This window comes from Rhinatrema bivittatum, chromosome 1 (assembly GCF_901001135.1).
Source record: "Rhinatrema bivittatum chromosome 1, aRhiBiv1.1, whole genome shotgun sequence".
Lineage (NCBI taxonomy): Eukaryota > Metazoa > Chordata > Amphibia > Gymnophiona > Rhinatrematidae > Rhinatrema > Rhinatrema bivittatum.
Window position 1 is genome coordinate 778,391,474 of NC_042615.1, and position 17,949 is coordinate 778,409,422.

Consider the following 17,949-nt stretch of genomic DNA (forward strand, 5'->3'; position numbering starts at 1 on the left):
ATTCCTTTCTTGCAGACAATATTCTTCTTTTCTGGGGGGATGCAGATGCGGGTATACCAATTATTCAAAACATATTTTTGTAATTCCAGTCATTTGCTGGATTGAATATTAATTTTAAGAAGTCAGAGGCACTATCTTTGTGCGAAGACTTGCAGGTAAATTGGAGGGGGTCCCTTCCCATTCAAATGGGTTACCGATAAATTGAAGTACCTGGGTGTCTGAATCCCCAGAGACCTTTCTTTACTATACCAGGCAAATTATCTAGAGATTATTGTGGGGGACAAATACAACTGCATATATGGCAGGAGTTGCCTGTTTCCTGTATGGGTTGATGTGTCCTTTTAAAAATTATGGTACTTCCCAAGATTTTGTAAGCGCTGCATATGCTGCCCTGTTGGCTGACATAAAAATGATCTTCCTTGTCTCCGTTCCCTGTTTATCCAGGTTATTTGGAGAGGAAAGCGAGTTCCAATACGTTTTGAGATGTTGACTAATACTAAAGAAAATGCTGGGCTTGGACTTCCCAATTTAAGATTCTATAGACAGTTTTGGCAGTTTAAGTCCCTGATAGTTTATGTTATTCTTTGCAAACTGAATCTTTTTTTCCATTCACTGTTCCACCTTTTGGTTAATAAGCTCTTCAGTTTGTTAGCTCTGTCCTGGAACGATTCAAGACCCCAGCATTTTCTGTATTTGGTCTGTGGGTGCATTTTGCTAAACTGTGCCTCCTCTAGGCTGTGTGGGATTTCAGTGTCCCTAGAAACCACCAGGGGACAGATTGTGGACAAGGACCTACCTGCCCAGAGGCACAAGGGAACCCACTTTGTGCGTGAGAGATTACCAGTGTAGGGGTACATGCGCAGGTACAGGGAGGTCTGGGAAGTGCTTGGTAGGACCTTCCGAGTGTCCACAAGGTTAAACCTGAGTGGGCGTTAGAGGTAACACACTAAGGTGTTACGTGACAAAAACAATAAAAATGGGCCATAAGTGGGACATAGTATGATTCTGCCCCTCAAAGAGACTGACTAAACTTACTGCTGGAGTCAGAGCCTAAACAATAATGGGAAAGACATGTTGCAGCTTTGCAAATCTCTTCAACAGAAGCTGACCTTAGAAGGGAAACCAATGCAACCATGGCTCTAACATCCCTCATATGCCACCCACACATTCCATGGCTCTAACATCCCTCATATGCCACCCACACATCCCGAGGCTCTGACATCCCTCATATGCCACCCACACATCCCGTGGCTCTGACATCCCTCATATGCCACCCACACATCCCGTGGCTCTGACATCCCTCATATGCCACCCACACATTCCATGGCTCTAACATCCCTCATATGCCACCCACACATCCCGAGGCTCTGACATCCCTCATATGCCACCCACACATCCCGTGGCTCTGACATCCCTCATATGCCACCCACACATCCCGTGGCTCTGACATCCCTCATATGCCACCCACACAATCCGTGGCTCTGACATCCCTCATATGCCACCCACACAATCCGTGGCTCTAACATCCCTCATATGCCACCCACACATCCCGTGGCTCTAACATCCCTCATATGCCACCCACACATCCCGTGGCTCTAACATCCCTCATATGTATGCCACCCACACATCCCATGGCTCTAACATCCTTCATATGCCACCCACACATCCCGTGGCTCTAATATCCCTCATATGCCACCCACACATCCCGTGGCTCTAACATCCCTCATATGCCACCCACACAACCCGTGGCTCTAGCATCCCTCATATGCCACCCACACATCCCGTGGCTCTAACATCCCTCATATGCCACCCACACATCCCGTGGCTCTAACATCCCTCATATGCCACCCACACATCCCGTGGCTCTAACATCCCTCATATGTATGCCACCCACACATCCCGTGGCTCTAACATCCCTCATATGCCACCCACACATCCCGTGGCTCTAATATCCCTCATATGCCACCCACACATCCCGTGGCTCTAACATCCCTCATATGTATGCCACCCACACATCCCGTGGCTCTAACATCCCTCATATGCCACCCACACATCCCGTGGCTCTAACATCCCTCATATGCCACCCACACATCCCGTGGCTCTAACATCCCTCATATGCCACCCACACAACCCGTGGCTCTGACATCCCTCATATGCCACCCACACAACCCGTGGCTCTAACATCCCTCATATGCCACCCACACATCCCGTGGCTCTAGCATCCCTCATATGCCACCCACACATCCCGTGGCGCTAACATCCCTCATATGCCACCCACACATCCCGTGGCTCTAACATCCCTCATATGTATGCCACCCACACATCCCGTGGCTCTAACATCCCTCATATGTATGCCACCCACACATCCCATGGCTCTGACATCCCTCATATGCCACCTACACATCCCATGGCTCTAACATTCCTCATATGCCACCCACACATCCCATGGCTCTGACATCCCTCATATGCCACCTACACATCCCATGGCTCTGACATCCCTCATATGCCACCTACACATCCCATGGCTCTAACATTCCTCATATGCCACCCACACATCCCATGGCTCTGACATCCCTCATATGCCACCTACACATCCCATGGCTCTGACATCCCTCATATGTCCATCCACCACAATTAGACCTGCTTGTGAATAACAAAAGGAGATGCAATCTGCTATATAATTAGAAATGGTGCATAGTGTTTTGGCACATTCAGGCCTGCTTGAGTTAAATTAAAAAAAAGTTGGCTGGACTTTTTAAGGGCCCTGGTCCATTTCAAGTAGAAGGCAATGCCCCTCTTGAAATCCAAATTATTTCAAGGCTTATTTACCTTTGTCAGCATGAGGCCGAGAAAAATGCTGACAGAGGTTGTTGAATAGGCCACCAGGGTAAGGGAAAAAACCTGCAAGGTGCAGCATACATGAAAAACACAAACTTAGACTTCCCACAAAAAAAAGAATGGGAAAAACAGGCTCAATCAGACCTATGGACAAAGGACTAAGGAGGCCTCACACAGGGTGGAGGCCAGACACAGTCCAACATAATTCTCTTTTGAAAACCTGCAGTCGGGACAACCGAATGGCTCAAAAGCAGCATTTCATGCTTCAGTGTGTGAAACCCAGGCTAGACTTCCAATGCTGGTTCCTGCTCCTCAGTGCATCTGTAATTCCAATTCATAGCCCAACAATTGCTCAACAGTAACACCTAGTGGCCAGTTTAAGGATATACATGTAATAGGTTCTAGGGAGAACCATAGTCCATGCTCCTCAATTAGAGGGCTGCTATTGCAATGGCATTAAAAGCAAAGAAAAAAAAAGTCAATCAACACTAAAGCAGGTCCGTAACACTTGAGGTTTAAATCATCCATCTCTGCCTCATTAGTGGCAGGTTTTGAATGGAATGAAAACCAATGGGAAAAAAACCCCAAAACCCAACTAACTAATAAAAACAAGAAAAAAATAAAGACCCCCAACCCTTCTGCAAAAGTCAGTGATCAACCCCTTTCCCATCCACCAATCTTTCTGCTCCTTACACCTCCATTCTCCGCATCCGGTTGCTTACTTGTGGAAGCCACAGGAATGTTGGGAAAATTAGTGGTGCTGGGAGTACTTGGCTCGGCTGGAGCTAACAAGGCTTGGTTACTGTAGGTCTCAGATGTCCTGTTACTCGGAGGGTGCGGAACTGTCTGAATTGAATGTCCATCAGCAGTAGATAATGACTGCTGTCCTTCCACATAGTCATGGACATATTCATCCTTCACCAACATGTTCGATGGAGCTAAGTGAAAGAAAAATAAAAAGTTTAAATATTAAAAAGGAAATTATGAATACTGATGTAACAGTGATTTTCTTCACTAAAAAAGGACTCGAATGTATCTACTATACACAAGTGGGAAAATGAATAGGTATCCAAGTTAAGATGGTTATTCAGCATTTCAGAAATGCACTTTCATATCTAGTTTTTAAAAAGCCAACCAGCAAGAACCACTTTTTTTTTTAGTATATCCCCGATTATATTAATGTGTTTTATTTATTTATTTATTTATTTTACTAAAAACAGATCTTTAGGACAAAATGAATGCTATGTGATCCCAGCAGATGCTTTTACTTAAATAAAAGTTATCACAGGACCAGCTACATATTAGTTACATAATAACAGTAATATAGTAGAGGACAGGAGAAAAAGACCAATTTGCCAATCCAGTGTGCCCAGTTATTAGGATATACTCTCAGCTACCAGCCATAGAAGACAGTTCTCAAAGATATTGCTCCTTTCCCACATCAGTTTGTGCCACCCTCCTCTTTGGGTATCTACTAAAGGAGAGGTAGCCTCATGATTAGGACACTGGCCTGAGAACCAGGGGAAACCAGGGGTCAAATCCTACTTCCTCTACTGCCATTCCTTGTGACTTGGAGTCAAGTCACTATCACTCATTGTCTCAGGTACCCACTTAAGCTCTTTGGAGACGAGGCTTCTTACAACTGACTTGTTAATTGTTGTTTATTGTGCTTATATCCCACTTTTCCATAATACAGCACAAAAGGCGAGCTACCTTGTGCATTATTTGGAAAGGCCGACTCAAATTCCAAATTATTATTATACTGGCTGACTTAACAAACAAGCTCCCAACCAGTTCACTCCCCCTCTTGTCCCCACTCTGCCATTCAAAGCTTTGTAATAATCTGAACAGCCTCCAAAACTAGTAAGAGTGTTGACAAACCCTCAGCCCCCTCTGGCCAAGTTGGACAGTACCCAGCCACCACCAAATCTGTTGGCATCAAACCAGTTGGTTTCTGGGAGTTTTATCCTACTCATACCAGCCCAGCTACCCCATAGCTAGTGGTATCACTACAACATGCTTCCTTTATCTGCCCCTTGTTTTCCTCTTATCACCTCAATCAGATGGGATGAGGCAGCTGACTCAGGCAGTAAACGTTTGGGGCAGCAAAAGGTGCCCCCCTCAAGTCACTCCTCCGGCAGCCGCCTCACCCTGTCATCAGACTGATTAATATCAGGGGCTGGACAGGAGCCGTGCGGTGGCACATAAAGAGAATGTGCCCACGGGGTTCCCACCCCCTAGGGCCAGAAGAAGAGACTTGCAGCCACACAGGAAAATGATGTACCTACAAGAATATAAACCAGAAAAGGCTCTGCTGACAGCCGAAGTGAGGAGGCCCAGCAGGCTACCGGCAGAGCCCAACCTAGCAGCAGCTGAAGAATGAAGGACGCCCAGCGGCTGCCGGCAGCAGACGAAAATAGGGCCGCTGGTAGCCTGTTGAGATTATCATGCCCACAGTCAAAGTGAGTGAGAGAGAGAGAGAGAGAGAGTGTGTGTGTGTGTGTGTGTGTGTGTGTGTGTGTGTGTTTGAAAGAGAGCATATGTATATGTATGTATGTACGAATGAGAGAGCATGTGCATGTGTATAAAAGAGTATGTGCGGGTAAAAGCATGTGTGTGGAAGTGTAAGTGAAAAAGCGTTATGTGAGAGCATTCATGTGTGTGAGAGTATAGATATATGAGAGCATACATGTATGTTTCTGAAAGAGCACGTGACTATGTATGTCCGAAAAAGAGCATGTGTGAACATCTGTGTGTGAGAGTACGTGTGTGCAAGAGAGAGAGAGAGAGAGAATGAAAATGAACAATTGTGTGTTTGTATATATAAGAGGAGAAAGATCCCCCTTCTCTGCCCACCCCACACTAATCCACGGCAATCTCAGGGTGACTGATAATCAAATGTTCCTAAGTATGGAAAGAAGGGATTTTTAAAAATCTTTATGTTTTGATTTATTTATTTATTTATTTTAAATTTTTATATACCGGAATTCCTGTATGCAATACAAATCAGTCCGGTTTACAAGTAACGAAAGAGGTTGCCCTGGTCTGGGAAGTTAGACCTGGGTTTTTTACATAGAACATGGAACAATAACAATAAACCATTGAACATTATTACAAGTAACATAGGATGTAACAATAGCATTTAACAGATTTAACCTTTTTTACAAAGAACTTTAGTAGCGAATATGGTCTGCAGTAGACGGTTATATAAAGGTGAATAATGACTGTTAGAATTGCGAATAAGCAAGTACGGTATGAAAATTAAGTGGCAAGGTGTTGGTGACATTGGGTGTTATTTGATGTTATTTAGGTGTTATTTGATGTTTGCTATTTTTAAATATTTTATTGATATTTGGGAAATGTTTTATAATTTTTGTGTGTTTTTAATTATTGCTGTTATTCTATTTATCAGCTGTTTTGAAATATTTATTCTTTTTATTAATAGGTTTTTACTATTATTATTATTATTAATGTTTTATATTCCTTATTTTATTGTTTTGAGGAATGGTATTTCTATGTTTCCATTTTTGCACCACATACAGTCTGGCTTGTAATGGTTTCCAGTTCAGTTTTTGTCTATATGTTTCTGTTTATAATTTATGGTCTCTATATTCTGCATTAGGTGATGATCTGTTTGTGTTCTGTATTTGCGAGGTGAGATATTCTGCTAACATGTAGTTTCAGTGTAGGGATCTACAGTAGCCTAACTTGTTCTGATTTCCTAATAGGAAGTACTGTATATTGGTATTCAGGGCCTGTGTAATATTTGCAGCATTGCCTTTTCATAGTTAAGATTTTTACCATTTGAGTGCTGGCACTTAGTTCTCTTTTAGCATGGGAGGTTACTAAATTGTAATTGTAGTTCATTTTATTCTGGGCTTTCTGAGGGCAAAGCCCACATGCAATATGCATTACAATAGGCCTAATACCATATGCATTCCAACTGTATTTATTGCAGGGTTGTGATCTTTTTACTTGATAAGACTATACTTTCAACATCCTTTTTCATGTAAAACTGGTTATTATAAATGCAGAATTTTTAATTGTGTGTGTGGTGAGGGCAGGGGCAGGCATGGGCACGGCACAAGGCTGTAAAAGTTCACTTATGGTGCCTAATGCCCTTACATTGGCCCGGAGAGTGTGTGCCACACAAAGACCTCCACCAATCACCTATCTCCTACTTCTCCAGGGGAAAATGTTTGGAGAAGATGGGAGGCAGGCCTTAGGGTTCGTGAGTGTGGCAGGGTTGCCGGCTTTCTAGAAATATTATCACTGACACCCTGCCATTCCTCTGAGAACTCTGACCCCCTTCCACAGCAGTTGAAATTACCAAAAGGACCAGATTAAAAAGAGACACTACCCATTGCCCCTCTTGCTGACTTAACCTGTGCTGTGCCTTGTGGGGTGAGGAAGAGCCCCATCTCATCCCTCGCCTCAGGATGTTTTAGACAGTACCTGGCAACCATCAACCCAGTTGGTTTCCGGGAGATTGCAGTAGCCTGCTAGTTCCAACCTAGTTACCTCATAGCCTGGTACCTCATAGCCTATTGTATGTCATGCTTCCTTTATGTACATTGTTTTCTCCTTACCACCTCCTCTTATCTCTGCTCTCTCTCTCTCTCAATAAGGAAGGGTTGTTTGCAATACTGTAATCTCCCAACCCTGTTTCTACCACCGTCCTCTGTCCCAACCAAGTTTGAATTCTGTCATAATAGTGATTTCTACCACACCTTTGTTGGTAAGTATTCCAGACATCATGGATCTGGAATACTTTGATATGTCATCTCCTCATTCCTCCATTTATTTTTCTGCTCTGATCTTTTTCTCAACATCTTCTTTGTTCATTTGTCTTCCTTTAAATCCACTGTATTGAACCGGCATCACGTCTTCTCGCTGACCCTGGTTCTTTCTCTATACCTACCTTTATTTCTTCTTCTCACTTTCCAAGACCACTCATGTCAGACATGTAAACTTTCTACTCTCATTCCCTCCTGTGTCTCAGTTAAGTCACTTCTTGTACCCTCATTCCTTGCTACTCTTTAGAACTATCATTCTGTTTCCAAGTAATCTATAATGATGCTGAATCTTTTTCTCACAAATAAACTAGTGTTTTACTTGATCTGAAACCTAGCTTTCTTCAATAAAATCTGCTGCTGCTGCTAAGAAAATTGGTTCTTACCTGCTAATTTTCGTTCCTGTAGTACCTCAGATCAGTCCAGACTCCTGGATTTTGCCTCCCTTCCAGCAGATGTAGACAAAGTTTTGCAGGCACTGTATATAACCCAGTGTGCCACCTGCAGTCCCTCAGTACTGACCTGTACCCAAGCCAAGATGACAGCAACAACCATAAATTTCTAAGTAAGCTTCTAAGTAAACTCGCTCCCCTCCAACAAGCCGGAAGAAGGTGAAGTTGCCCAAAATGACAACGGAAAACTCGTTTCCCAAATTTAACATAAGCGATCAGCATTGAAAACCTCCAACAACTCCGCACTATATACAATGCAACAGTACAAGCAGCAGACTCTTCTCTCCCCCCCCCCCCCCCCCCCCCCCCAGTAAATGGGTGGGTCTTTGGACTGATCTGTGGTACTACAGGAACGAAAATTAGCAGGTAAGAACCAATTTTCTTTTTGCTGTACGTACCCAGATCAGTCCAGACTCCTGGGATATACCTAACCTCCCCTTAACTTGGGTAGGACATGGAGAGTTCCACTCGTAGAACACTCTCACTAAAGCACATGGAAGTCGGAACCCCAACATCCAAGTGATAATGCCTAGCAAAAGTGGGCAAATTTCACGCGGAGACACCTGATATGACTCAGCACAGGAAGTCACCTGAAAAAGTGTCACGTTCACCTCTAAACCCATCAGCAGAGGGCACCCTTTAGAAATGTAAGTTGACGCGATCGCTTCCTTCAGCCACCACACAATTGTAGGCTTAGACAACTTATTTCCCTTCTCTGGACCACTCCACAGTACAAAGAGGTGAAACAATCTACAGAGAGGAGATGCGATCTATGGAAATCATAAGTGACCTTTAGATACCTCAATAATGCATGCCTCCAATCTAAGAGCCTAAGCTCCGCCGCATGAGGCGTAGAGGAATCCAAATCCATAAAAGCTGGAAGCTCTACTGTCTAAGATAGAATGCAGAGACTACCTCAGGCAGAAAAGAAGGCACCAGCTATAAAGATACCCCTGAGTCAGACATCTGTAGAAAGGGTTCTCAACATGACAGCACCTGCAGCTCTGAAATTCTCCTGGCTGAACAAATAGCAACCAAGAAAACCATTTTAAGAGTCAAGTCTTTAACCATAGCTCTCTTTAGTGGTTCAAACAGAGCCTCACACAATCCTCTAATGACTAGATTCAGATTCCAAGATGAACAAATGTTCTGTACCTGAGGACATAAGTTCTTAGCTTCCTGAAGGAACCACAGAACATCCGGATGTGCAGCAGATAGAGGATACCTTTGCACCTTACCCTGGAGACAACCCAGTGTCGCTACCTGGACACTCAAAGAGTTAAAGGCCAGTGCCTTGACCAGAACCTTTCTGTAGAAAAGTCAAAATATGCAACACCATAACCTAAATAGACTAAGGCTACACTCCATTAACAGCAGAGCAGAACTCAAAGATCCTCCAAATTCGCACATACATCAAGGATGTAGAAGGTAGAAATAACCACTTTGGAATATCCCCTCCATCTCAGTTGTCTCCTCTCAGAAGCGAAGCCGTGAGACAGAAGTGAGCTGCCTAACCCAAAAATATTGGGCCCTGGTGGAAAACAGTCGACCAATGTCTGACCCTCAGAGGCCCATCTATGGCCATGTTGATCAGATCTGGGAACATTGGTCGATGTGGCCATTTTGGAGCTACCAGGGTCACGTTGCCTGGATGTTTTATCCACCACAATCCCTTGTCAAACAGAGACCATGGGAGGGCAACCACGGTAGCACCAGCACTCCAATTCTTTTGTACCATGTTCTGTTCAGCGGCTTAAAACTGTGATGCCTTGGTGTTCTCTTTGGTTGGGATATCCCCATTTTCCATAAATGAGACATAGCTGCCTCCGACAGCACCCATCCCCTGGGGTCTAACTTTCTCCAACTGATAAAATCCAGTGATGTGAGACACTGCCAGCCAATCCAAGTGCTGTTCTGCCCAGAGAATCAACTCCCGAGCCTCTCGAGTTTGCTGCCTGATTCTTGGTTCCACCTTGACGGTTGATGTAATCCACCATGGTCGAATTATCTGATAGGATCCGTACCAGAAGGCCGCATAACTTTGGTAGCCAGGCAAACAACACAAAAAGCACCATTCTCATCTCTAACCAATTATTAGGCCATGAGGCCTCCTGTTTCAACCACTGGCCCTGCGCCGACTGATCTTACCACATACCCTCCCCCATCCAGAGAGGCTTGCATCGGTGATGACTATTATCCAATTCAGAATCTCCAATTCTGCACTACGCTCGAGATTGATACAAGTAAGCACCACGAAAGACTGCCCCAGCTTCCCCCTCTAATGGAAGAGGAAGATGAAATTCTTCCAATAACTGATTCCAGCAGGAGAAAAGCCCCCTGCACAGGCCGCATATGTGCGAACGCCCAAAGCATTAACTCCAATGTCGATGCCATAGAACCCAGAACTGTAAATAGTCCCAGAATCTGGGCATTAAAAGCTCTCGCAGAAGCCTAAACTGACTCTGCAATTTCAGCAATCTCTCTCCATGAGAAACACGCTCTCCTCTAGTGTGTTGAACTGAGCTCCCAGATACTCCAGAGTTTGTAAGAGGACTAAATGGCTCATTGCTAGGTTCACCACCCATCCTAGAGATTTCAAGCGCATCGGTACCTTTTGTACTAATTGACGACAGAGGTCATTTGATTTTGCATGAATAAGCCAGTCATCCAGATTCACCAACACACCCTCCTTTTGTAATGTGGCTGCCTCCACTATCATCACCTTGGTGAAGGTATGTGGAGATGTCACCAGCTGAAGGGAAGGGCTCGAAACTGAAAATGTTCCCTTAGAACCATGAACTTCAGGAATCTCTGGTGCTCAGGCCTGATGGCTATGTGCAGATATGCCTCTATCAAGGCGAGAGATGCCAGAACTCTCCCTTGTGTACTACTTCTATGACGGATCGCAGAGTTTCCATGTGGAACCGAGAAACCTTGAGAGCTGCATTTACATTCTTTAAATCCAATATCTCTTGAACTGGATACGGGGGGGGGGGGGGAAGAAACAGGATGCATAACTTAAAATTGACTTCTGGCCATACTAAGCATGTTCAGGGCCTGATCCAATAGACTCGGGCCATGCTGAGTGTGTTCAGGGTCTGAGCCAACAAACTCAGCAAGACATCTCTGTGAAAAAAAGAAAAATCTGAGCAGAGTCCAAAGAGGCTCTCAATCATATGCAATGTCTCCCTTTTCTAGGTGAAAAAGCCATTTCCCATAGGAATCCTCCGATGTCTCATGATCCAGACCTCCTTGAACGTTACCAGGGACAGCCTCCCTGTGGATTTGCCAGCCGTGACTGACAAATGGGAGGCCCAAGTACATGATCCCTACATAGTAGGTTGCTTCGCCTTCGCTGGGCACCCCTGCAGAAAGGTCTGCATGCCCTGGAACATTTCACCCAGGAGGAGGAGGATGGATCTATACCAGAGTCCATAGGTCCAACCTTGCTCTCTCCATCCTCTCTCGGGAAAGGTTCTGCCCTCGGGAACAAGGGAGAACTGACCATTGCTTTGCCTCCCACTCCACTCTCCCTCCAAAGACTCCATAGGCCAAGGGGATGTCCCAACATAGGCAAAAGTTGTAGTAGACAAATCACTTTGAGCATCTAAACAGCACTGACACAAACGGAGAAAGAGTGAGGACTGAATTGCTATCAGACAGCAAACCTCACAGATAGCAAGGCACTTGGACCTGGTCGTCCCTGGTGCCTAGCTCTCCTGAACTTCAGCTCTAGGCGGCCTCTTGTGCGCACATCAATGCCTCCTGGGCATACACGCATACTCCTCCAGGATGCATGCAAATACACGCTCAAGTTTAGGTTGCAGTCTTATGCGCACAAGTACCAGCGCAAATACAGGTCCTAGTACATGCAACTGCCACACGGTAAGAATGAATTTACACGCTTATGCACGCGAGAAAAGAACCGCTGCAGTAGCCTTCCACACGGCTAAGTAAAGCCTACCTACACCTTCAGCGCATTTAGGCCTGGATCCATTTAACATCCATCACTGAAAACCATCAGCCTGAAGAGCTTCTCAACAGCTCAGGCCTCTTGACTGGTCGAGAATCCATGGAGACTAGGGCCAAGAGCCAGGTTCTCGCTAAAAACGCCTTGGCAATAAGCAAATTAAAGCCAGCAGAAGACCTCTACTCCTCTTCAGTGCAAGTGCCTCTCTGTACCTCTGCGGGACAGGGACCTGCCGGCGATAGTTGAGGAGGGGATTCCCCTGCCTCCCCCGCCAATGCTGCTTGGATATCGAAAATGGCCTCCGTTTCCACGCTGATGGGGAAAGCCTCAGTGTAGATCCCCATCATCCGTGAGGCTTGTTCTACCAGTGCGGCCATGCTTGACAAACCCCTAAATGCTTTTGCTGTATGCACATGCTGTTTCTTCCCGCAACCGCGCCACCACCAGCACCTCACCGGCAAGAAGGAACAGTCCCCTCAGTGCCACGGAGCCAACACTCAGTCTCCTCCGCAGGCAGAGCAGCTGCTGAAAAACCCCATCACTGAGCTCCCCGAGCACAGATTCCTCTATCTAGTTCCTTGTTCTCTTTTTTTTTTTTTTTTAACTCTCTGAGAACAAATCAAGATACATAGAAACCAATACTTTCCTTTGGTGCAGAGATTCAGGTTACAGGAGTACAGGCCACATGACAGATCAGAAAATAAAACAGACTTTTTTTCTTGAAAAATTTACCAAACTTCACAATACCTACTTCCTAGAATGGAACACAGAGCTGCTGGCAGAAAAAAAAATTAGCCAAAATAAAAAAGGGACCGACTAAAAGAAAATAGCCGCCCTGAGCCTGTAGCTGCCTCAGCAGCCTCGTGAAGGGGAGGGATCTGGATCACCAGATTTACACCCCACGGAAGAAAGGAGCAAGTGTACAAAAGGGTCACCAACCCCCAGACAGGGAAGGGACCCACTAGGTCCCAAAAACCCCCCTGGGTGGAAGGCTCATAAATCCAAACCGTCTCCTTGGGTTATTTAGGGAGTGGTTTAGGGCTCAGGGCGGAGAAGGGAAAAGGGAGGAAGGTTAGCTAGGGGGTTAAGGAAGTTCCCTCCCAGTCTACTCCTTTATTGGAGCAGACTGGGAGGGAAATGGGGAAGGCCCGATCGCATCGCCGTGCGCTTCTAAAATCCCCCCCCCCCCCCTTGCACACACGAATCAGCACTCACCCGCACATGCGTGCACAGATATAAAATTGGATGCACATCTGCGCGCGGATATCAGATTTTATAACATGGGCGCAGTGACGCATGCATGTTATAAAACCAGCCTGTCCATGTGCGCACGCCGGGAACTGTGCGCACAAGGACGCCCATGTGCCCCTTTTAAAATTTACCCCTAAGCCTTTTGTTTGAAAACTTTTTTTTTTAAGTATGCTTCCCCCAAATTTAAGGGACCAGTGAAATATGGAACAAAAGCACAACTAAAGTACATTTATGGTATATTTTTGTCTATAACAAAGATTTAAATATGATGGGTTTACTCCTAATGCAGGGCTAAGCCATCAACAATGTGGAAAACTGTGCTCCATGGCTCTGAATTCCTTGAAATCACAATCAGTGTCCAGTACTTTAGGCATGGTGCTCTCTCTAGTGTAGTTCTTCTTTGTCTATAGTTAAGACCCAAAAGCAAATACAGGTGGGTTGGTTTTTTTAAGTGGGTCTCAACACGACAATACAAAAGAGCAACACCTCCCAAAGCTTAAGTCAAATACAGCAAACAAAAAGATGTAGGGACTACAAAGTCAACAAATAAAATAATAAAAAGAAAGGAGGTTAATGTTATATAATTTTCTGTTTTGGTTTTTATATTTAACCCTACATTTAAAGGGAGATATGGTATCAGAGAAAAAGGTACAAATATTTTTGGCAGCCATCTGTGAGAGACATAAAATGTATTGATAGGTTTTGAGATTTTTTCAATTTTTTTAGATTAATGGAATTTTGGGTTTTGGTTTTATAAAACTATTTTGATAACAAATTAAAGGGTTTTCCGATACAGTGATATGGAGAGCTATGGTACATGATTTGAGCTTTTGGTGCCTTAATAGGATACAGCCTGAAGCCCATTGGGGCAAGAGACAGTGGATTAAAATCTATGCACCTTTTCCTCTGATACCATATCTCCCTTTAAAAATAGGATTAAATATACAAACCAAAACAGAAAATAAAATAATAAAAAGAAAAAGTTAATATTATATAATTTAAGTTATTTGTTGACTTTGTAATCCCAACATCTGTTTGCTATATTTGATTTAACCTTATTAGGAAAATGAAGAATACAACACAGGACAGTCCTGCTCAGGCTACTGATGATTTCTAAATTTGAAAATGTGTAAAAACATTTCAAAATTACTCTCTTAAAGGGCAAGCATGATCAACTAGCTCATGAAATTCTACTTGGGCAACCAGAAAGCCAATGGTGCTAAGGAAGCTGGCGAGGAATGGTACACAAGTTTTCGTTTTAAATTCCCAAAACAATAGGGTTTAAAAATAAATAAAGCTGAGGTATGTTATTTGAATATCTGATGTGTGTTGCGATGTTATTACAAGCTGTGGGAAAGTTACATGAGATTTCTCAGAGTTTTGTGGGGTGTGAGGGGTGAACCAATAGAAAATGGTAGGAAGCCACAGATTTAGCAGAGCTTGGAATGTGGAAATTCAAGCATCTTCCAAAACATGTTGAACAGAATGAGGCAGCTACTATTTCATCCTTCCACAAACACATGTTCTTCCTCTAAATTTGCAACAGTGAAGAGTCAGTATGTACATTTTATTTACAATGCTATTCCTCTTGATCTTCCTTCCCTTTTACAGACCACTTTACATTACATTGACAAATCAACACCCTTAATGTAAACAGAAAGAACCTACCAGAACTCTGCAGCGTCAATCCAGAAAGATCTAAAGAAACAAGAAATAGTTATTTTCACAACACAACGGTGTCCAGTTAATTATTTACAAGATAGATCCGTAGTAATCTAATGTATTAGAATCAATCCAAAATCATTGACTGATTTACACTTATTTATCAGAATAATGGCAAATTAAGTAAACCAAGCAATCAGTAAAGCAGTATTGCTCAATGATTTCATGATGAACTCTTTAAAAGGCAAACTTAACCACATACATTTCCTTCAGATTCAGCAAGCGCGATGTCTAAAATTTCAGGAGAATCCTCCAACATGAAAGCAAGGTGTCAGACTATTATTATATCTCTTCCTCAGCTCCACCAGATATTCGAGCAGAGTTAAGTCTACACTCTTCAGAACCTACCAGTGGTGTGCCTTTCATACAAAAAGCAGCAAATATAATTTCAAACAATTATCTGGCACTCAATTCTTAATCACTTAGGGGTCAACATTAATAGAGCTGCTGAGTGGCAAGGATAACCAGTTAACTTTTATCTTTAGGTATATTTTCTTCCAAACCTAACCATCAAAGTTTGTGCATGAAAATTTGGCCAAATAGATTTAAGCCCGCAATTCATTTGCCTAGTTGTTATATACCGGCATGATTTGCATTTAATGCAAGAATGTCGGTATATAAAAGTTATAAATAAATAAATAAATAAATAAATAAATAAATATATGTTAGCTAGTTAGCACAGAAAATCCACACTAACCAGCTAACTTTTCTCGCAACCTAACCATTCCCTGTTTTTTTGACCAAACAAGTTTATGCACCTTGGTATTTAGGGGATTAAATTTAGCCACTAAAAGAGAATATGTTCAACAGTGGTTTAATAAGTTAAATTTGGATAACTCCTGATTCCAGCCAAATAAACCTTTAGAAAAGTTCCCTGAACTATCATTTCAGTGAAGCATGTGTGAAAAAAGTAAAGCAAGTTTGCTTACCATAAATGATGTTTTTTGTAGGTAGCTAATACTTTCTTAGCTAATAGACTGTTGCCTTGCGAGCCTCCTCAGTGTATATCTATGTTGCTATCTCACTACTATCTATGTTCTATCTATGTTGCTATCTCACTACTATCTATGTTGCTATCTCACTACTCTACTGTTCCTCGTTGATTATTTTATCACCCTCCAGTTGTTATCTTTTGAAATCTTTCCTGTCTTCCATCTTCCAGGTTTTCGCTCCCTGTTTAATGTAACTTTACCTTCTTCTTAAATTGTTGATTTGGTTTCCCCCCTGTTCCATTGTAAACCGGTACGATAAGACCTTCGTCTTGAGTATCGGTATAGTAAAAGTATTTAAATAAATAAATAAATAAATAAAATGTAGTCGACTCTCCAAAGAGGTAGGCAGGTATTCCATGGCTAATTCATCCTGATATCTATGGAACACCATTAACGTTAAGCAAACTTGCTTTTTCTGTCAATAAGCAGGCTGAATTAGCCATTATATGTGGTCAGTCCCAAGCTGAGGATTTCAGCATAGCGTTTACTGAGTAAGCACCTGGACCCCACCATGGAGTGTAGACTACTGTGAGAACAGGTTTCGCAAAACTGCTTGTCTGAATTTACTGTCAGTCCTTGAGAGGCTGTTCAGATAGTAATGTAACATAAAAGTGTGAACTGATGACCAAGTTGCAGCTTTTCAGATGTCTTCAATAGGCACTTCTTGAAAATGAATAATAGAAGAAGCCATAGCTCTCACTTGATGAGCTTGTATAGAGTGTGACTTGCAATCCTGCTAAAGTGTAGCAGTGTAACAGTGTTGAATGCATTCAGCGATCCAGTTAGACAAATGTCCTTTTGGTATCTGCCATATCTAGCCTGTTAGGGACATATGACACAAACTATTGAGAAGTTTGGCGATGTGGCTGCGTTTGTTTCTTGTAATAGACTAAGGCTCTTTTGTAGTCCAAGCTATGAAGGTTTTTCTCTCCTTCATGCACATGAGGTCTCAGAAAGAAGGTAAGCAGATTTATTGATATGGCATGCTAAGACAACCTTCACTAGAAATTTCAGACAGTACGGAGGACTACCCTGTTGTGAAAGAATTGCATACATGGAGTACATAGTGTACTGGAGCTTGGAGTTCGCTGACTCTTCTAGCAGAGGTGACTGCAACACGGAATACTACTTTCCATGTCAAGAATTAAAGTGGAGGTAACTCCAGCTCAAAACACAGGTTTTCTCAGGACTTCATTTAAGACCCATGGAACGGTAGTTTATGTAATGGAGGGCTTGACATGCTACAAACCTTTTATTTATTTATTTATTTATTTATTTTATTTAGAAATTTTATATACCTTTTTTATAGACTTAAAACGTGGCTATTCACGAAAGCCTTTCCTGAACTAAACTAAACCTATTCCATTATTACCTATTCGCTCAGACTTTGCCTTAATCATAGTAATTAATATCCCTACCTCATAAGGGCAATTCTTCAACGCTATAAGCACATTGACTGGCATATATGTTATATATATTTAAACCCCTGCTTCTTTTCTCTGATCCAAGTTATATTACTCCCTTGTTTTATTGTAACTGCATTCCTTAGCCTTCTCTTGTTTAACGTTTTTTACTACTATTACTATTATTTTATTATTATTATTACTTAGATCAATGTTATTTATTGCCTTTTGTTCCCTATCTACTTGTTAATTGTAAACCGACATGATGCGATATTTATCGCGAATGCCAGTATAGAAAAACTTTAAATAAATAAAATAAAATAAATATACCGTCGTTCCATGTATAGATCACAATGGTTTACAGGTGACAGTCACAGTTATAAATTCAGCAAACAATCAGAAACAAAAAGACCAGTTACAATGATATTAATCATCTGTAGGTATTGATTTCTATCTATATAAAGGCGGTTTCTGGGACATTAGGCATTAAATTAGTACAAAAGGCACGGTGTATGGGTAATTTCAGAA

General features: G+C 42.8%; 1 protein-coding gene across 1 annotated transcript in view; it reads right to left on the minus strand.

Moving 5' to 3' along the window:
* SMAD4 (SMAD family member 4) overlaps nt 1-17,949 on the minus strand; it is a 180,898-nt gene that overhangs the window by 89,818 nt on the left and 73,131 nt on the right. The window contains exons 4-5 of the mRNA XM_029579983.1: nt 14,973-15,002; nt 3,561-3,776 (exon numbers count right to left, since the gene is read on the minus strand). Coding sequence (XP_029435843.1) covers nt 3,561-3,776; nt 14,973-15,002 — 246 coding nt within the window. The remainder of the gene's footprint in view (nt 1-3,560; nt 3,777-14,972; nt 15,003-17,949) is intronic.